The sequence below is a fragment of the Chroicocephalus ridibundus genome, chromosome 9 (assembly GCF_963924245.1).
Source record: "Chroicocephalus ridibundus chromosome 9, bChrRid1.1, whole genome shotgun sequence".
Classification (NCBI taxonomy): domain Eukaryota; kingdom Metazoa; phylum Chordata; class Aves; order Charadriiformes; family Laridae; genus Chroicocephalus; species Chroicocephalus ridibundus.
The window spans coordinates 26,152,817-26,172,344 of record NC_086292.1 but is presented as its reverse complement, the minus strand read 5'-3'; the positions used below and the strand labels follow the sequence as shown (position 1 = coordinate 26,172,344).

Here is a 19,528-nt window from a genome sequence, read left to right as displayed (position 1 = left end):
TATAATAATTATTATAGAATTGCCTTTCTGTTTGACCAAAGAAAACAATCCAGCAGCTCATGACCGATGGGCTCCAGACAAAGCAATCGTGGGTAAATGCCAGAGCTGAGGGACTGGAAATTCAGAGCCGGCTCCTCCCAACTACTTATATTTTCTTTGCAGGAATCAACTGCTGGTGCCACAAAACTGCTATAAATTAAATAAAGACGTAAGGGAAAAATAATGGTTGTGAGGCCGAAGAGAGGAGAATTCAAACACTGGCTTCTTGGTCTTTGTTCCGTAAGGTCTTTAATCACCTGTATTTATAATTAGGCACATTCCTAAGCCCGGTGCTGAACTGGGGCCAAAAAGAGGGGGAGCGGCTTCATACGCCTCAGTGAGCTGGGCCTGGGGGAGGTCCCTTATTAAAATAATCCACCTAACCTGATCAATAATCGTTGCATCGCCTTTACGTTTAGTAAAGGTAAAGCTCATTCTCTTGGGGAACCTCCAAAAGAACCCTTTTCCTCCCCTTTTTCCTGCCATCTAAAACGTGCTTTGGAGGGCTCGGCTTCCAATAAAACAATAAAACCATGCCCAGATGATGGGGTTTTGAGGCACCTCCCTGCCGTGCAAGGAGCAACTTGGACTATATTGGGAGAAAAACCTATTCAAAAAGCAGGAAGCTTAATTTCTCACTTGGAAGGCTTGATTTTCCCGCTCCCGAGCCTCTGCCACTGCTTCACTCCGTGGCCCTGGGCACCTCACTTCATCTCGCAGCATCTGTGTCACTGGGTTAATCGTATTTACGGCGGCTAATTATTAACTGGGGAATGTTTGCGCAGACCTTTTCAGACGCGACTCCTTGCATAAACGCTCAGTTAACACCGGCAAATAGACTTGGGGCTGGACCCTTTGTGCCGTGGGGGGGTTTAAATCCAGGAGAAGAGGCTTTTCTTTGGGCTGGGGGGGCTAAGAAACCATCCCCGGCCCAGACCATCAGTGGGTACCTCAAGTGTCCCTCTGTCCCTGCGTAGGAGATGGGGAAGAGTTTCTGTGTGGATGGCCGGACTCATGTCTGGCCGGACCCAGACCCTGTGGCTGCATCCAGCCCCCCCACGCCAGTGGGGTCGGGTTGGGGGGACATCCCTGTGCCGGGGCTGCTCTGCAAGGGTGGGGTGTGTCCCTGTAATGGGGGCTACTGTTTACTAGGGATCCCCACAATGCAGGGACTGCCTGCAATGGGAACTCTCATTAATGAGGGGTCCTCCCTAATGGAAACTGCTGAAATGGGGGCTCTCCTTAATGAGGGGTCCCCTCTAATAGGGACCACCTGCAATGGGGGCTCCCCTTACATGGGGATCCTCGCTAATGGGAACTGCCTGCAATGGGTCTGCCCTTCATGGGGAGTCGCCCCTAATGGGGACTGCCTGCAGTGGGGGCTCCCCCCTGGTAGGGGCTCCATACAATGGGGGGGTCTCCTTAATGGGGGGTCCTCCCTAATGGGGACTGCCTGCAATGGGGGGCTCCCCTTAGCTGGGAGTCCCTCCCTGCGTACAACGGGGACTCCCGTTAATGGAGCTTCCCTCCAGGGCAGGCTCCCCATACGGCTACTCCACCATAAGGGGGCGGGGGGGGAGGGGCTTGCTGCAAGTGGAACCCTTCCATAACAGGGGTTCCCCGCCGCGGGGGTTCCCCGTAACGCGTGTGGTGGGGGATTACCCTGTACCGAGGGTCCCCGTTCCCAGCGCGACGGGCAGAGCCCCGAGCAGCTCAGCGCACATGTGGCGGGCTGGGGCTGGGCTGTCCCGTCCCGTCCCGTCCCATCCCGTCCCGTCCCCTCCTCCAGCCAGCCCACACGCACCACCCAGCCCATCTCCTCCTCCTCCTCCTCCTCCTCCTCCTCCTCCCACTTCCTCCGCACAATGCGGGCTGCCGGCCGAGCGGGGTACCGGCACCAGTCGCCCCCCCGCCGCCGAGCCCCCCGCCCGGCCCCGTAGAGATGCTCCGGGGGAGGCTCCACGCCGCCGCCGCAGGTGAGTGCGGGGCCGGATCCGCTCTTGGAGGGGAGGGTTGCGGGACGGGGCAGGGGAGGACATGCCGGAGCCGGAGAGATGCGGGGCGGCGGGGAGGGGGGGTGGTTCCGGGGACCCCTGCCCGCACCGTACCCCGCTTGCCTTTGAGCTCCCCTGGGAGGGTAAAGCTCCCGGCCGGGGGTACGCACTGCGGGAGGGTGTCGTGTCCCCCCCCCAGCACACTTTCCTGAACCCTCGATTAACGCAGCTCATCTGTTTCTCGTTGGGCGATGCAGGGAATAATGGGCTTCAGGCTCCGGTTCCAGGGTGTTGGTTTTTTTTATCCATTTATGGACGCTTTAGATCAGGCGGCTGATGCACAACGTGTACGCGGGGCCAAACGCGCCTCCAGGCCCCCCCCCCCCCCCGCTGTGCAAGAGCAGAAACTTTGTCCGAGGGTTATTTTGGGGGTGAGGATAACATCGCCCGCGCAGATGGGGGGGTGGCTGGGGCCGTGCGGAGGGGACAGAAGGATGGACGGTGGCCGTCCAGCCCCCAGCCGGCGGGTGCCTCGTGGCCGGGCGGGGCGGGGGGCCATGCGGTGTGCCCGGGGTCCGCCAGCACCGGGCTGCGTGTCCCTGTCCCACCGCGGCGAACCTGGGGTGGGACGCTGACGGGATCGGAGTCCGATGGGTGCGTTCGTATCGCTGCATCCGAGGGGTCTGAAGCCCTAAATATCCAGATGCCATTTTGGAGGCAGCGGCTGTGGCCTTCTAGTGGCTGCTACATGTTTAATTAAGTTTTCTTTTATATATATATATATATATTGCTGGGGAGGGTGTGTGTGTGTGAATAACAAACCTATTTGCAGTACGAGCGATGGCTTGCTGCACGTGTTCGGTGAGGAGACTGTCCCAAAAAGCAGCTGGCTTGGTCCGAATGGAGGCTTCGGCTGGGCTTTTGCCTCCCTTCGGAAAAGCTTGGGACCTGCAAACTTTTTTCGAAGAGGGATACGGTGTGAAATGAGGGAGCTGTAATTGCTGAGGCCTCTTGGTTGCTCCCCTAAATGACCTCAATGGGGGGGGGGGGGCGGGGGGGCGGGAGCCTTGCCGGCGATTGCATCCAAACCCACCAGAGAAATGGGAAAGGTGACCTCCTCGGCAGGGACCCAAGGTCCCCGCAATTGTGAAACTGGTATTACAGCCAGACAGGAAACCTCCTTCTTACCGGGAGAGAAGTCCACCCGCCTCAAGGTGACACGGGGAAAGCCCCGTCCATCACCAGCCCCCTGTTGCAGGACCCCGGGGGGGTGCCTTGGGGGCTGCGGGACAGTTGGAGACGCCCCACGCCAGCGAGCTGAAGAGGCTTTTGAGTTTTATTTCTCTATTCCTGCCGGCTGGCTGGGAGTTGACGGCTGTTTCTTCACATCACGTGGCGATTGAGGAGGCGGGAGGCTGCGATGAGAAGCTCCGGCTTATTACCGCCGCGTTTAGGGCATCGCATCCTGGGGAGGAAACGCTGGGGAGCCCAGTGCGGCGCCTGACTGCCCCGGCAATAACAGACACGGCTGCACTTGTTCGGAGCTGTCGGAGCAAAAAGAGTCGTCTGAGCCATCCCTGGCGTCCTTGGCAGGCCAACGAGCCCCCGGTGGAGGGGGGGACGGGAACCGTTCCATGCCCTTTCAACATCCCAAATGCGGCAGATAAAGCTTGCTGTGGCCCGCCAGTGCTTATCGGGGAGGTTTCACCTGCGCGCAGCAGGGTGGCACGTGCTTCTTTTCATTTGGTTTTACTTTTTCTCCCTCCTGGGCCAACCAGTACCTGCTGGGAAAAACCCCTGTGGTGAAGAGGGGAGGGGAAGAAAAATACAAAAAAAAACCAACAAAAAAACAACAACAAAAAAAGAGGAATAAATCGGTTTTGTTTAATCCACCCACTGCTTTCCCCAGCCGTGGGGTTTCAGTATCACGAGCACTGGCCACACGTGGTAGTGTTCACCCAGCCATCCTTCCGGCCGTGATTCCTGGGTGCCCCTTTCGTCCCCACGGACCGTGGCGGGGTGGGGAGAGGAGAGAGGAAAGGAGGGCATCGTTGCGCTGGCTGCAAGGGAATAGTCCCAGAGGGGAAGGGCTGATGGTGACAGCAAATGCAGAGCTCTTTTCTTGGGTCTCGGATGGCGCAGGTGTAGGGACGGCCCCAGAATATTTCATAGAAAGAGGGAGCCCATTAGTGCCTTCACCCTAATGAGGTTCATGAGCTCAACCCCTATCAGACATCAGAGAATCCATGCGCCTGGCTCTGGCAGCCACTGTGGGATGACTTACTCTGTCCTGCATCCCTCCAGCAAGGCTGGAAGTCAGAGCTGGCCGCCCGCTTTCCTATTAAATGGGTGAGAAAGGGTGTTCCCGAGGGGAAAGGTCTCCCTGTAAGGGGGTTACGAGGACTTTTCCCTCCCTTCCACCCAAAGAGGGGTCTCCGCTGCTGCGGTTGCAGGCGATTTGGAAAGGCCATGATTGCGTTGGCACTGCTGACGTGCCCGGAGGCATAACCCGGTCCCGCGGTGACAGCGGGGCCGGTTGCACAATGACCCCGACCCCGCAGGTTTTGTAGATTGGTGCATTTCGGGGAAAGGGGAAAAAGCAGCGAGGAAATACCGGAATTCACAAGAACCCAGGTTTCTGTCCCAGCTTGTCCACCCCGAGCATCGTCACCACATGGAAGGGATCCCACGCCTGCATCTCCCGCGCAGCATCTCCCCAGGGGACTGATTCAAACTCCACCCTCCCGAGAGATCCCTCTCGGCCGCTGGTGAGTGGGGAGAGCTGGAGGGAGGGGAAAATAACCCAGTTTGGGACCCCCCTTCTGCTTCGCATTTTCCTAGCCAGGGTGTAAGGAAAGCCCTTGGCTTCTTTTGGCGGGGAGGATGACGTGGCAACGTGCAGCCGGCTTCTCCTCCTAGGCACAGACCCCAAAATATCTCAGCCAGCAGCTTCACCACCGGGCCGGGGCGAGGAGAGACGGTGTGGTTTGACCTGTTTGGCCATGCTGGGGAGAGGCTGGGTGGTATCTGGCCAAGCTGGGGGGATGCTGGGTGATGCTTGGCTGGGCTTGGAAGACGCTGGGTGACATTTGGCCATGCTGGGGAGATGCTGAGCCATGATCCAGCGGTGCTCAGGCAGGCTGTGGGGCTTGTTTGGGTCATGCCCATGATGCTCAGGTGATGCTGAAGGGATGCTGGGTGGTTGTGCAGTGATGCTCTCGGGGCTCAAGTGATGCTCAGGTGTCTCGGTGGGATGCTCAGGAGCCACTGGGCAGCGCTGGGGGGATGCTGGGTGATGCCAGGAGATGCTGGGGGGATACTTGGGATGCTGAGGGGACGTGGGGTGATGCCGTGACGGTCTGCCAGCTCCACCTGCTGGCATGCACTGCCTGGCACTGTGGGCCAGCACCCGAACCCCACTGCAGCAGCAGCAGCCCAAAATCCGAAGAGACGCCAAGGCAGAGGGTCCCCCTGAGCTGCAGGCTGCTGCATCGAGGGAAAAAGCCTCAAAGGAGCCGGAAAGGAGAAAGTGGGGCCGAAATTTGGGGCACTCTGTGTTTGTGCCTTGCCATGGGCTGCCGGCTCTTCACCTGAGCTGACCTGGCTTGGCTCCCTGCTGCCTGCAACAGCCGCTCACTGAGGCTTGGAAACAAGCGCTGAGAGCTTTTCAGGGCTTTTCTAAGGAGCCGGAAGGAGAAATGCTCCGCCAGCCTGCCAGGATCCCCCCTGCCAGCTTCGGGCTCCCCCCTGGCTCGTGCAGGGCTGCAGGGCCAGCACCAAGGGAGGGGAGCGCCTGAGCAGATCCCTGACTTCCACGCCGAGGATCGGATGTTGCTTCTCAAGCAGGGTGGGCTGGGGTTTTTTGAGGATCTTTGCCAGGTGCCGGGAGGATTGGAGAAGGGGAGCACGTCCCTGTTGCCCTTGGCAGAAGCTGCCTGGGAGACGAGCAGGGCTTTCCATGGCTCCCCTCCTCTCCTTTAGCCTGCCAGTGGGATGCTGAGCATCACAAATGAATACGGAAAAGCTGCCCATGAATACCAACACGCTTTCTGCAGCCAAGTGGACTTTTGGAGAGCTTTCAGCAGACCCTGTCATCCCACGCCTTTCCTCCATGGGCCGAGTGCTTTCCGTGGGCACTTGCTTTGTTCACAATGTATTTTCTCTCTCACTCTCCCTTTCAGGAAGGCCAGCTTACCTCTCCCGTTTCACGCCCTGGTCAGGACACCGGCAGCAACGTATAAATGGCCTCAAAACGTCACGTGGAGTCTCTGGACCCCATGATTTTCAACAAGATACCTCGGCTGGAGATGGAGCCTGCCGCTGGCTTTCCTGTTGGCCTCTGCAAATCCAGCCCTGTGCCCAACCCTGGCTCCGAAAACCATTTCAACTACAAGGGTTCCTACTTCGCCTGCCCACTGCAGAGCCCCGACGGCCCTGAGCAGCCCCTGGGGCACTGGAGCCCAGTGTCCGCTTACCTGCACTATGGTCCCGGTGCTGGCAGCCAGCCCGTGCCGGCAGAGGGGCCACTGGCGAGCTGCCTGCTGTACCGCCCCGAGAGCCTGGGCGCTGGGCTGCAGCCTCCAGCCACCCAAAAGAGCAAGGACAGCCTGACGCGGGAGCTGCTGATGGCGAGGGAGAAGCTGCCCAGCCCCTCGCCGGCTGTGGGACACTCTTTCCCGGTGAAGAAACCAGTGGCGGTGAACAAGGCGGCCCCCCTGGCTGTCCCCAAGCCTGTGTACAGAGCCCCCGCCTGCTTCATGGAGCCCAGGGTGGCCCTGCCGCTGGGACCCAGCATGGAGAGACTGGGGGATGCAGACTGGGCTCTGCCGGCCACCGCCCCCGCCAGCCACCCCCTCCACCCTGGCGAGCCCCGCGGCAGCGCTGGTCTGCACAAGAGGGGTCCCCGCTCTGAGCCCAGCCCCCTGCCACTTCACCCCAGCCTGGCGCTGCCCACGAAGGAGAAAGTGGGCTCTCCGGTCGCCTTCTCCCCCTATTACGCCGCCTTTGAGAAATACAGGAGCACCCCCTTGCTGGAAGCCGGCTGCCCCGCTGCCCATGGCCAGAGGAAGGTGCCCGAGGTCCCCAGCCTCAGCCCGGACCCCTGGCCCAAGCTACAGCCCCCCGCCACCAGCATGGCATACCGGGAGAGGCCACTGGCATGCTACCCGCAGACCCACTACCCGTTGCCCCTCCAGAAGGCAACCCTCCTCTACCACCCCCTGCCTCCCACTGTGGAGCCACAGCCCAGCGCCTACAAAGGCTTCAGCTTTGCAGGGAGTGGGGAGCCCTTTCCCAGCTCTTACCTTAAGCCCCAAGCTTCACGGAGCTTCTTCCCCAGCCCCTTGGACACCTACGTGCCGAGGGCAGGCAGTGCCGGCACTGTGGCATCACCGCCCACCAAGCTGGAGGTGCTGCCAAGGGATGCGAAGCCGCCGCAGCGAGCTGGCTACTTGCCAGTCCCTGGCTTTGCCTTCAGCCCCAGTGACACGGCCGTATTGGGCACCTCCTTCACCAGCACGGAGCCAGGCTGCGAGCGGCACCCGGTGGAAAGTCCTCATGGGCGAGTGGCAGCGAGGCACAACAGTGCTTTCCAACCTGTCTGTGCCCTGGAGAAGGTCGCCAAGGGCTCTGGCGAGGCGTTTCCTAAAGGAGAAAGAAGCTGGGTGAACCAGAGCCAAGGGGAGCAGGACCCCCCTTACCCTGGGAGGAAGACGAGCAGCCCGGCCCCCCAAGAGACCACCCGGGGGGAACCACTGGCTCCCATCGTCGTAGGGAAGGGAGATGCCTGCAAGGTCAAGGATGCAGCCAAGGACCTCGTTCCCCCTTCTCTGGACGCCTCCCCCCCACAGGGGCTTAAAGCCCCCAGGAATGGCGAGTTTTCTCCTTCCTCCCCACCCATGCCAGTGATCAACAACGTCTTCAGCCTGGCACCTTACCGAGATTACCTGGAGGGGACGAAGGCCTCAGCCCAGGTCCCCTTCTACGGGGAACATCTGCGGGGGGACCCCCCAACCCAAAACACGGGGGGCCGCCAGGATCCTGCAGCCCTTGGGGATGTCTCGGTGACGTCCAGCCTGCTGACTGCAGGGACAGTGTCTGGCCAGGCGCTGAAGACGGGCAGTGGCATGGTCCAGAGCCAAGAGGAAAGCTGTCATGGAAAGGTCCCCGAAAAACCAAAGCCTGTGCCCCAAGAGCTGGGGTCTCGGGAGGGCAGCCCTGGTGGGGTGGGGAGCGGGGAGCCAGCCGCTGAGGACATTGTGCTGGACCTCAGCTTGAAGAAGAAACTGGTGAAAGCTGGGGAGACCCAGGGACCTGCTGGCCATGCAGAGGGGGCACCAAACAGGGAGGATGCAGAGCAGGAGAAAGAGGGTCCAGGGGGGAAGGTGAGGGCGGGAGAGGGGGCCAAACTCGGGGGGCTGCCCTTGCTGATTGAGGTGGGCTCTGGGGACAAGAGCAACTTCCAGAGCTCAGCCACGTTCATGTTCAAAAAATACAAGATCCTGCGCTCCCGCCCGCCCGGCGCTGTGTCCCCCCAGCCGGCCAGCAGCCCCTGCGCCCCCCAGACCAGCCCACTGCCACCAGCCCCCTCCGGCAGCATCCCCGCACTGCCGCAGACCCTCCCCGCCTCCCCGCCAGCCAGCAGCCCCCCAGCCCCACAACCCGGCCCTTCCGCACTGCGGGGGGTTTGCCCAGACCCGGAGCAGCCCCAGTTGCCCGAAGCCCGCCATGTGCCGGGAGAGGAGAGCGTCTCACTGGCCGGGCAGTGTGAGCCCCCTGGCCCACAGAGCTCTGCTGGCCAGTATTTCAGCAGCCTGCACGCCTTGCTCTGCGATGTTATTTCATGCTCAGTGTCCAGGTCCTCCCCGGAGATCCTGCGGGAGTGGTTGAAGAAGGCAGAGGTGGTGGAGGAGCTTGGAGAGATGCCCAAATCCCCTCCCAAACCCAAGAATGGCTCCAGGATCCCTGAACCTCAGAAGCCCACGAAAGGCAAACAGATCTGGTTGGCTTTCCAAGATGTGCCCACCCTCCTCAGTAACCTGCTGTCTCAGCTGGAGACTTTCATGTTTGCTCGCAAGTGTCCTTTCCCCCACGTAGTCCGAGCAGGGGCCATCTTCATCCCCATCCACGTGGTGAAGGAGAAGCTCTTCCCCAAGCTCCCCGGGGCCTCCATTGACCAAGTGCTGCAGGAGCACAAGGTAGAGCTGCGCCCCACCACGCTCTCAGAGGAGAGGCACTTGAGGGACCTGGAGCTGAAGAGCTGCACCTCGCGCATGCTGAAGCTCCTGGCCCTCAAACAGCTCCCCGACATCTACCCGGACCTGCTGAACCTCCACTGGCACAACTCCATCAGGCAGCAGCTCGGTAGGTAGCCTGTCATCTCCCATGGAGGGCTGGTGACACCAGTGGGTCCCTGGGACTCTTTCAGGGAAGGTCCAGCCACATCCGCCTCCTGGATGCTGCTGTTTGGTGGGAGCATCCATTGCTTGCATGGTCCCTCAGCACCCTTGTTCTACGAAGGGTTCTGCGGAGCAGAATATTTAGCTTTTCTCCGTGGGTTGTCGAGGGACAAAGCTTGAGTTGGAGGTGGTGATCGAGCTGGGGGTGCTAGTGGAGCTGGGGGGATTGTCATTGCGCACCAGGGTGAGAACAATCATTCGTGGGATGTTGAGGAGGTGGTGGTCACCTCCAGGCCACCTCTCCTCCTCCAAGGGCTGTGGGCCCGGGTGGCTTGGGAACACGCTGGGAGCGGGGCAGCACGCACCCTACGTGCTGGACCTGCCACCCATGGCTGTCCCGTCCCACCAGTGACAGTCCCACTGCTGCTCCCCATCCTGATGCCCTTTTGCCGCTCAAGGCCATTGCCAACACTTTGGTTTCTTACAGGTTCAAGCTCGCAGGCCGGCCAGCCCCCCTCCAAGTAGGTAACTCTCCATATGTGTGCATTTCTGTGTAGGTCTGTGAAGGTGGTTATGTATTTGTGTCTTTGGTGTGACAACGGGAAGTTTGTGGAGGAGCACACATGTAGCCTCGCTGCCTGGGCTGGGCTGGAGGGGGGATTTGTGGCCGGGGACTGGGGGTTTATTCGGGATGGGGAGGTGAAGACCCTGCCGTCCCCAACCACTCTTCCCTCTCCCAGGTAGCCCTGGCGTGAAAGCTGATGGCAACCGATAGCCATGGATCGCACGAAGGAAAAGGAGGCACCAAGGAATGCGGCACGGGCAACAGCTGAGCTGCCCGCCCACAAGGACAGGAAAGGGAAGGTCCCCCTCGCCCCCAGAGCGGGGTCCCCTCTGGCAGTGACGTGGATGCCAAGACAGAGCAGGCCATCACCAGCAGACCTGCAGGGAGATGCTTGGCTCCCAGCGCCGGGGCGGCTGCTCCCGAGGATGGGGACAGGGGACAGGTCCTCCCAGGATGCTGGTACCTGGAGGCCACCGACGCCGCAGGGACCCTCTGAGGATAACGCTTGGTGGCAGGGCCACACGAGCCAGAGATGCTCCACAGCCGCAAGCAGGGATGGCCGGCATGGTCCCCTGGCCCCCAGCATCCCAGCTGGGATGGGCTCAAGCCCATTTCGGGGCTTCGTTTCTTTTAATCCGTCATCTTTTAACGCGTCTCCCATCTCCATCCACAACCAGCCAGGCTGGAGCCGGTGAACTGGGGAGGGAATGGTGGGAGTCCCAGCGGAGCTGGAGGGCTGGGCCAGCATTTGTGCCCACAAGACGAGCATGGAAATGGCCACGCCGCCGTCCCCAGCCTTAGAGAAAGGCTGGCTGCTGCAGGGATGCTTTCCCACATCCCCTCCTCTCTCCTCTGGCTTGCCTCTCCCGCTTTATACACGCTGTTCCCAACAAACGAACCTTCCTCCTGGTTTTTAATCTTCATACTTAACACAACGTTAAGGGTCAAGGGAATCACAACTTCTGTCATTACAGGACTGATTTTTTTGTTGTTTTACATGAAGACATTTTAAAAATGTTACAAACTCACCTTTATAAGGAGCTGCTGCCTTCAGGTTATGTGTTGTTTTTTTTTTCAAAAAAAATATATAGTAATTTATACTTGTTTTTTTTTTATTTAAACTCAACAGCTTCACCTGTTTACTGTGCTGGACCAAGGCAGTGGGAGTGATGCTATTCAGGTGGAGAGTTTTGGTCCTGCTTGTAGCTGGAAGAGGCTGCAAGAAAGATTTAGAGACTGTTAAAGAAAACCAAACCACTTGACAACACAGACGCCAGCCGTCCCAAAGGAGATGCTCATTTGGGGACAACCCGTGATGAGTGACAAGGACGTCACCCCGGCATGACCGGAGGGGCAGGAGAGGGGAGCGATGCGGCGAGACCTTGGAAGGAGAGATCCTTTCCGTCCCACAGTCCCTGAAAGGCTGATGGGCATCCCAGGAGGGATGTGGCAGCCAAGGACAGACAGACGGACTCACCTGATTTGCAGCAGTGGTTCCAGCAGAGGCCTTACAAACTTGACACTCAGGTTTTGTTTTTTTTTCCAGCTGATGCAGGGTGTGGAGGAACAAAACGAGGATTATTGCTATTATTATTATTATTATTATTTATTTCACTACAGGAAATATTTATTTTAAACTAAGAAAACATGGAAAAAAGAGGGGGAAAAAAAACAAACAACCCAACCCGAACCGTACCATAGACTCTTTCTAGCCCAAAGGTGTGTTTGCCAGCCCCGGGAGGCAGCAGCTGCCGTGTCTCCTGCGAGTGCCTTTCTGGTTTTCTACTGGGATATACTGGCCGTGCAGGGGACAGAAAGGGGGGACTCTGTTGTTCTTGCTCTCCCTTGCCATGCTGGCTCTGCGCATAGTGTTGTAAAGCAATTTGGAAAGCAGTGTTTGTTAATAATACTGTAATTTTTAAGGTTCCAGGGAAGAAAGTTCCTTCGCTTTACTTAAAATTTTGTAAGAATACGAATTTTAAGCAGTGCCTCGCCTGATTAAAAGGGTTTGGCTCATTTTCAAATATGCCGTGCTTCAGTCTCTGCTTACCGGCATGTCCACCACGGCACCTTTCTGGGGACGGGGGTTCCCAAATTGGCACCCAGCACCTCCTGGCCAGCTGCAGGGAACCAGACCCCGCTGGAGATGCACTTCCCTGGTTCTCCCTTAGCAAGGCTTTTGACACTGTCTCCCATAACATCCTCATTAGGAAGCTGAGGAAGTATGGGCTAGACGAGGTGACAGTGAGGTGGATCGAGAGCTGGCTGAGTGACAGAACTCAGAGGGTTGTGATCAGCGGCACAGAGTCCAGTTGGAGGCCTGTAACCAGTGGTGTCCCTCAGGGGTCAATACTTGGACCAATTTTGTTCAATATATTCATTAATGACCTAGATGAGGGGACAGAGTGTATCCTCAGCAAGTTTGCTGATGATACCAAGCTGGGAGGGGTGGCCGACACTCCAGAGGGCCGTGCTGCCATCCAGCGTGACCTGGACAGGCTGGAGAGCTGGGCAGAGAAGAACCAAATGAGGTTCAACAAAAGCAAGTGTAGGGTCCTGCACCTGGGAAGGAAGAATGCCAAGCACCAGTATATGTTAGGGGCGGACATGCTGGGAAGCAGCTCTGAGGAGAAGGACCTGGGGGTCCTGGTAGACAGCAAATTATCCATGAGCCAGCAGTGTGCCCTTGTCACCAAGAAGGCCAATGGCATCCTGGGCTGCATAGGGAAGACTGTGGCCAGTAGGTCGAGGGAGGTCACTCTCCCCCTCTACTCTGCACTGGTGAGGCCACAACTGGAGTACTGTGTCCAGTTTTGGGCTCCCCAGTTCAAGAGGGACAGGGAACTACTGGAGCGAGTCCAGCGCAGGGCAACCAAGATGATTATGGGACTGGAGCACCTCCCTTATGAGGAAAGGCTGAAAGAGCTGGGACTCTTTAGCCTGGAGAAGAGAAGGTTGAGGGGGGACCTGATTAATGTTTACAAGTATCTAAAGGGTGGGTTTAAGGAGGACGGAGCCAGGCTCTTTTCAATGGTTCCCAGCGACAGGACAAGGGGCAATGGGTACAAGCTAGAACATAGGAAGTTCCGTTCAAATGCACGGAAAAACTTCTTTACAGTGAGGGTGACAGAGCACTGGAACAGGCTGCCCAGGGAGGTTGTGGAGTCCCCTTCTCTGGAGATTTTCAAGACCCGCCTGGATGCAGCCCTGAGGGATGTGCTTTAGGCAATCCTGCTCTAGCAGTGGAGTTGGACTAGATGATCTCTAGAGGTCCCTTCCAACTCTGAAGATTCCGTGATTCCGTGATTCCCTGCAACATGCCATGAGGAATGTTCCCAGCTCCTCTGTCCCATCATCTGAGGGCTGGATCCGGTATTCAACCTGCCACAAGTATCCAGGGGTGGAGGACCCACATCCCGGCGCCCATGAGGGGTATGTCCTGAACCTCCCAAGTGACAGCCTGGGAGGAGGGTTCTGCTGGACGTGTCCGTGCATCCATCAGAAACGGGGCAGGAGAACGGTGGGGTACAGCAGGGCTGGCACTGGTCCCTGCCTGCGGCTGGGGTGGCGTGCCCTGGGATGATTCATCCCCGAGACACCCTGCCCCCTCTGAGCCTCCATCAGAAGCACAAAATCCGCCTGGTCCCGAGAGCCAAACATCCCAAGTCACGTTTTTCAACCCAAATTACTTGAGCCCAGCAGGGAAATGGCACTGCCACGACCTGTTCCCTGCAAATAGGGCATTTTGAGGAGCATCCGTGGTGTTTGTTTGGGGCTGGTGCTTGGGGACAACCTGCCTGGAAAAACAGGCGTGCATACTCCTTCCTCTGCCAAGGGCTTAATGAGGAGCAGAGGGAAGATAGGACCCCTCCACCTGGGGGAGTCCTAATTAGTTAGTGTGCTAATTGGAAGCAGCTGGAATGGAGCCATTCCCCTGGGAAATGGGATCAAAGTGGAGGGGTGGGGTGGGTGTTTTAGAACTCTCTTCTCTTTGGGTGCTGGTGGGTGGAAGTCTTGCTGTCTCTGGTGGGGCTATCTGAGACAAACTGGGTGCTTTGGATGGGGAATGAGGTCATGTCTGAGACCAAGGCTGGTGGGAGCAGGAGCATCCCCCCTGGCACAGAACATCCCCTCACATGAAGGACATGGACCTGTTGGAACAGGTGCAGCGGAGGGTCATGAAGATGCTCCTAGGGCTGGAGCCCCTCTGCTATGAAGACAGGCTGAGAGGGTTGTCGGGGGGGTTCAGCCTGGAGAAGGCTCTGGGGAGACCTTATAGCAGCCTTCCAGTCCCTAAAGGGGACTACAGGAAGGATGGGGAGGGACTCTGGAGCAGGGAGTGTAACGATAGAATGAGGGGTAATGGTTTCAAACTGCGAGGGGAGATTTAGGTTGGATATTAGGAAGAAATACTTTCCTGTGAGGGTGGTGAGCCCCTGGCCCAGGTTGCCCAGGGAAGCTGTGGCTGCCCCATCCCTGGAGGGGTTCAAGGCCAGGCTGGACGGGGCTTGGAGCAACCGGGTCTGGTGGGAGGTGTCTCTGCCCAGGGCAGGGGGGTTGGAATGAGATGATTTTTAAGGCTCCTTCCAACCTAAACCGTTCTATGATTCTATGACCACTGAGCCATTCCTGGGAGGGAGATGAGGTGATGGGCAGCCCATCACCGTTTTGGGAACAGCTTTAGAGCCCTATCCTCCTCACGTTCACATCTCATCCAAAGAGAGGTCTCAGATGGCTTTATCTGGAGCTTCAGACGTTTTCAACCAGGGATCCCCTGGGACGATGACCCTGGGGAGGGAGCAGAGCCCCTCACAAGACCTGTCCGAACCACTTTGCTAAGCAAACCCACCCCTCTCCATCTGTTGCCCCAGGGCAGAGCTGCATACTCACATCAACTTGAGGACATTTGCCTTCAGGAAGGTCTCATGCGTGGGCAGCGTTTGGTTTAGCTGGAAGAAAGAAGCATCTGTTAATTGAGAAGCTTTTACAAGCTCCCCTATGTGAAGGGGGCACGTACGAGGAGGCATGCCATAAATACAGCATGAATTCGTCTCAATTTGATGCAGGGAGCCAGGTTTGCCCATAGTCGTCAGCTCAGCTGGGGTGAAGGCCTCTCCAGCAGCTACAGGGAGGTGCTCTCTGGCTGTACGGGGGTGCTGGGAAAGGACAGAGTGACTGGAAGTGGACTGAGCCATAGTCTGTGGGCTGAGCATTTCACTAGCCCTCCATGGGAGATGACAGGCTACCTACCAAGCTGCTGCCTGATGGAGTCGTGCCAGTGGAGGTTCAGCAGATCCGAGTGGATGTTGGGAAGCTGCTTGAGGGCCGGGAGCTTCAACATGCGCGAGGTGCAGCTCTTCAGCTCCAAGTCCCTCAAGTGCCTCTCCTCCAAGAGCGTGGTGGGGCGCAGCCGGAACCCTCGGGCGCCTTCTCCGAGGCACAGAGAGGTTGGAAAGCACTGTTGTGCCCTACTGCTGAGGACTTTCTGCTCCATGCTGGTGAAGGAAGTGCCCAATATGGCCATGTCACCAGGGCTGAAGGCAAAGCCAGGCACTGGCAAGTAGCCAGCTTGCCGTGGCAGCTCGGCATCCCTTGGCTGGAAGTGATGCTACAGTGGCGGCACTGCCTGCCCTCAGCACGTAGGTGTCCAAGGGGCTGGGGAAGAAGCTCCGTGAAGCTTGGGGCTTAAGGTAAGAGCTGGGAAAGGGCTCCCCACTCCCTGCAAAGCTGAAGCCTTTGTAGGCGCTGGGCTGTGGCTCCACAGTGGGAGGCGGGGGGTGGTAGAGGAGGGTTGCCTTCTGGAGGGGCAACGGGTAGTGGGTCTGCGGGTAGCATGCCAGTGGCCTCTCCCGGTATGCCATGCTGGTGGCGGGGGGCTGTAGCTTGGGCCAGGGGTCCGGGCTGAGGCTGGGGACCTCGGGCACCTTCCTCTGGCCATGGGCAGCGGGGCAGCCGGCTTCCAGCAAGGGGGTGCTCCTGTATTTCTCAAAGGCGGCGTAATAGGGGGAGAAGGCGACCGGAGAGCCCACTTTCTCCTTCGTGGGCAGCGCCAGGCTGGGGTGAAGTGGCAGGGGGCTGGGCTCAGAGCGGGGACCCCTCTTGTGCAGACCAGCGCTGCCGCGGGGCTCGCCAGGGTGGAGGGGGTGGCTGGCGGGGGCGGTGGCCGGCAGAGCCCAGTCTGCATCCCCCAGTCTCTCCATGCTGGGTCCCAGCGGCAGGGCCACCCTGGGCTCCATGAAGCAGGCGGGGGCTCTGTACACAGGCTTGGGGACAGCCAGGGGGGCCGCCTTGTTCACCGCCACTGGTTTCTTCACCGGGAAAGAGTGTCCCACAGCCGGCGAGGGGCTGGGCAGCTTCTCCCTCGCCATCAGCAGCTCCCGCATCAGGCTGTCCTTGCTCTTTTGGGTGGCTGGAGGCTGCAGCCCAGCGCCCAGGCTCTCGGGGCGGTACAGCAGGCAGCTCGCCAGTGGCCCCTCTGCCGGCACGGGCTGGCTGCCAGCACCGGGACCATAGTGCAGGTAAGCGGACACTGGGCTCCAGTGCCCCAGGGGCTGCTCAGGGCCGTCGGGGCTCTGCAGTGGGCAGGCGAAGTAGGAACCCTTGTAGTTGAAATGGTTTTCGGAGCCAGGGTTGGGCACAGGGCTGGATTTGCAGAGGCCAACAGGAAAGCCAGCGGCAGGCTCCATCTCCAGCCGAGGTATCTTGTTGAAAATCATGGGGTCCAGAGACTCCACGTGACGTTTTGAGGCCATTTATACGTTGCTGCCGGTGTCCTGACCAGGGCGTGAAACGGGAGAGGTAAGCTGGCCTTCCTGAAAGGGAGAGTGAGAGAGAAAATACATTGTGAACAAAGCAAGTGCCCACGGAAAGCACTCGGCCCATGGAGGAAAGGCGTGGGATGACAGGGTCTGCTGAAAGCTCTCCAAAAGTCCACTTGGCTGCAGAAAGCGTGTTGGTATTCATGGGCAGCTTTTCCGTATTCATTTGTGATGCTCAGCATCCCACTGGCAGGCTAAAGGAGAGGAGGGGAGCCATGGAAAGCCCTGCTCGTCTCCCAGGCAGCTTCTGCCAAGGGCAACAGGGACGTGCTCCCCTTCTCCAATCCTCCCGGCACCTGGCAAAGATCCTCAAAAAACCCCAGCCCACCCTGCTTGAGAAGCAACATCCGATCCTCGGCGTGGAAGTCAGGGATCTGCTCAGGCGCTCCCCTCCCTTGGTGCTGGCCCTGCAGCCCTGCACGAGCCAGGGGGGAGCCCGAAGCTGGCAGGGGGGATCCTGGCAGGCTGGCGGAGCATTTCTCCTTCCGGCTCCTTAGAAAAGCCCTGAAAAGCTCTCAGCGCTTGTTTCCAAGCCTCAGTGAGCGGCTGTTGCAGGCAGCAGGGAGCCAAGCCAGGTCAGCTCAGGTGAAGAGCCGGCAGCCCATGGCAAGGCACAAACACAGAGTGCCCCAAATTTCGGCCCCACTTTCTCCTTTCCGGCTCCTTTGAGGCTTTTTCCCTCGATGCAGCAGCCTGCAGCTCAGGGGGACCCTCTGCCTTGGCGTCTCTTCGGATTTTGGGCTGCTGCTGCTGCAGTGGGGTTCGGGTGCTGGCCCACAGTGCCAGGCAGTGCATGCCAGCAGGTGGAGCTGGCAGACCGTCACGGCATCACCCCACGTCCCCTCAGCATCCCAAGTATCCCCCCAGCATCTCCTGGCATCACCCAGCATCCCCCCAGCGCTGCCCAGTGGCTCCTGAGCATCCCACCGAGACACCTGAGCATCACTTGAGCCCCGAGAGCATCACTGCACAACCACCCAGCATCCCTTCAGCATCACCTGAGCATCATGGGCATGACCCAAACAAGCCCCACAGCCTGCCTGAGCACCGCTGGATCATGGCTCAGCATCTCCCCAGCATGGCCAAATGTCACCCAGCGTCTTCCAAGCCTGGCCAAGCATCACCCAGCATCTCCAAAGACCACAGAGGGACTTACTACAGTGGGATCTCGTGTCTGGTCTTCACCCCCAACCCTGTGTTTTTTGGTTTGGGGTTTTTTTTTTTTTACGTTTTGTGGCAAGAGTTAGCAAAGAAGCAAAGAAACGGAGGAAGAGAGCATGGAGATAAGATAAAAGCCTTGCCCACAGAAGGGGAAACAGAGCAGATGATAACTGGGGAGACTTGGGAGGGTAGATAAGGGACTGGAGAGTGGTGGCTCCACTCTGCAGCATGACCACAGTCCAGAGCTGAGCTACACACAGCCCGCTTTGGCCAACCCCATGCTGTGCCCTGCCAATTCTCCCAGCTGTGCAGGCAGAGCCCTGACAGACCATCTACAGGCACAAATGGGGGGCACACCTCACCCCGCCACCCAGGTGGGAGAGCGGGTGCCCCCGCCCAGCTGCAGCTCTCCCCCCACACCCCCAGACCTGCCTCTCCCCAGGCCCAGCTCAAACCCAGTGGTTTCCCCCCAAACAGCAGCTCTGGTCTGATTGAGCGTGCTGCACCCCTCTGCCGTTCACTCAGGTCGGGTTTCTTTTCCAAACTCCCCCAGTTTCTCGCTTTCCAGGGAAGATGCCACTTTCCCCAGCTCCTCCGCACATCAGAGGCTGCAGGATGAAAACCTCTCTGGAGGGTGGTACTTCCCTGGGGGCAAGAAGGACGCTCACCTCCCCGCTTGCACACTGAGCAGCAGCTGCGTGGCTGCCGGATGAGATATTACAGGGGCCTGTGCCCAGGAGGAGAAGCCGGCTGCACGTTGCCATGTGGCACCCCCAAAACAATCCAAGGGCTTTCCTTATACCCTAATTAGTATGCGAAGCGGGAGGGGGGTCCCAAACTGGGTTATTTTCCCCTCCCTCCAGCTCTCCCCACTCACCAGCGGCTGAGAGGGATCTCTCGGGAGGGTGGCATTTGAATCCATGTCCCCGGGGAGATGCTGCGTGGGAGAGAGATGCAGGTGTGGGATCCCTTCCACATGGTGATGATGCTCAGGGTGACCTTTATGGCTGGGCTGGAGGCCTGGAATAATAACATAATTACACATAATAAAAACATCATTTTATTATATTATTATTAGCATAATGTACAATGATAAATTAAACCCAGCAAAGTGTAAAAAAGTGCGCTAAAGCCTTCCCGGGGTGGGTGCTAGCCCCGGGGCCGGTTCCCCTCACCCTAAGTCCGAAACTGAAATAAATATGGTAGGGCTGGAGCTGCAATGAACATCGCGGGGCAGAAATACGGAGCGTTGGGCTGGAGCTGACAGGACACAGAGCTGGGGCTGAAATAAAGGCACTGGAGACAGGGCTGGAATATATTCTGTGGGGCCGGAGAAGAAACGACACTATAGCTAAAATAAAGATACGGGAGCTGAAATTGGCGGTGGAGGGGGAAATACAGACCCTGGGGCCGGGGCGAGGCGATGCCGGGCTGGAGCGTTCACCGGCGGGGCTGGGACAGCGAGAGCTGCACTAGCCCGTGGGCGAGCCGGAGCTGTGCCGGGGGTGGGGGGGGTTCGCAGGGCCAGCACTAGACGGGAAGCCCCCGCCCAGC

The 19,528-nt window shown here is 58.7% G+C and overlaps 1 protein-coding gene and 1 long non-coding RNA gene across 4 annotated transcripts; one reads left to right on the top strand and one right to left on the bottom strand.

Annotated features, from left to right (window-relative positions):
- The first annotated feature begins 1,888 nt into the window (after positions 1-1,888).
- C9H15orf39 (chromosome 9 C15orf39 homolog) lies at positions 1,889-10,306 on the top strand. Of its 3 annotated transcripts, none has more exons than XM_063345719.1 (4): positions 1,889-2,015; positions 6,215-9,395; positions 9,918-9,955; positions 10,175-10,306. In XM_063345719.1, the coding sequence occupies exons 2-3, from the start codon at positions 6,275-6,277 to the stop codon at positions 9,953-9,955; spliced, it is 3,159 nt and encodes a 1,052-aa protein (XP_063201789.1). In that variant the 5' UTR covers positions 1,889-2,015; positions 6,215-6,274; the 3' UTR covers positions 10,175-10,306. The 3 variants fall into 3 exon arrangements, with proteins under 3 accessions (XP_063201789.1, XP_063201790.1, XP_063201791.1); XM_063345720.1 differs by lacking the exon at positions 1,889-2,015 and adding an exon at positions 3,852-4,801; XM_063345721.1 differs by lacking the exon at positions 1,889-2,015 and adding an exon at positions 3,852-4,801 and having other exon boundaries at positions 10,171-10,276.
- Positions 10,307-11,098: 792 nt separating this feature from the next.
- Positions 11,099-19,515, bottom strand: LOC134520423 (uncharacterized). The gene is made up of 5 exons (XR_010072439.1): positions 19,378-19,515; positions 18,852-18,994; positions 14,886-14,944; positions 11,473-11,541; positions 11,099-11,211 (listed from the first exon to the last, which is right to left on the bottom strand). It is a non-coding gene; the product is annotated as an uncharacterized LOC134520423 (long non-coding RNA).
- Between the last annotated feature and the right edge of the window lie 13 nt (positions 19,516-19,528).

Bases quoted from the DNA above. Each gene is read 5' to 3' on its own strand.
- C9H15orf39 (XM_063345719.1), top strand. From the start codon at position 6,275: ATGGCCTCAAAACGTCACGTGGAGTCTCTGGACCCCATGATTTTCAAC. The intron at 9,396-9,917 runs GTAGGTAGCCTG...GGTTTCTTACAG, and splicing joins CTCCATCAGGCAGCAGCTCG to GTTCAAGCTCGCAGGCCGGC.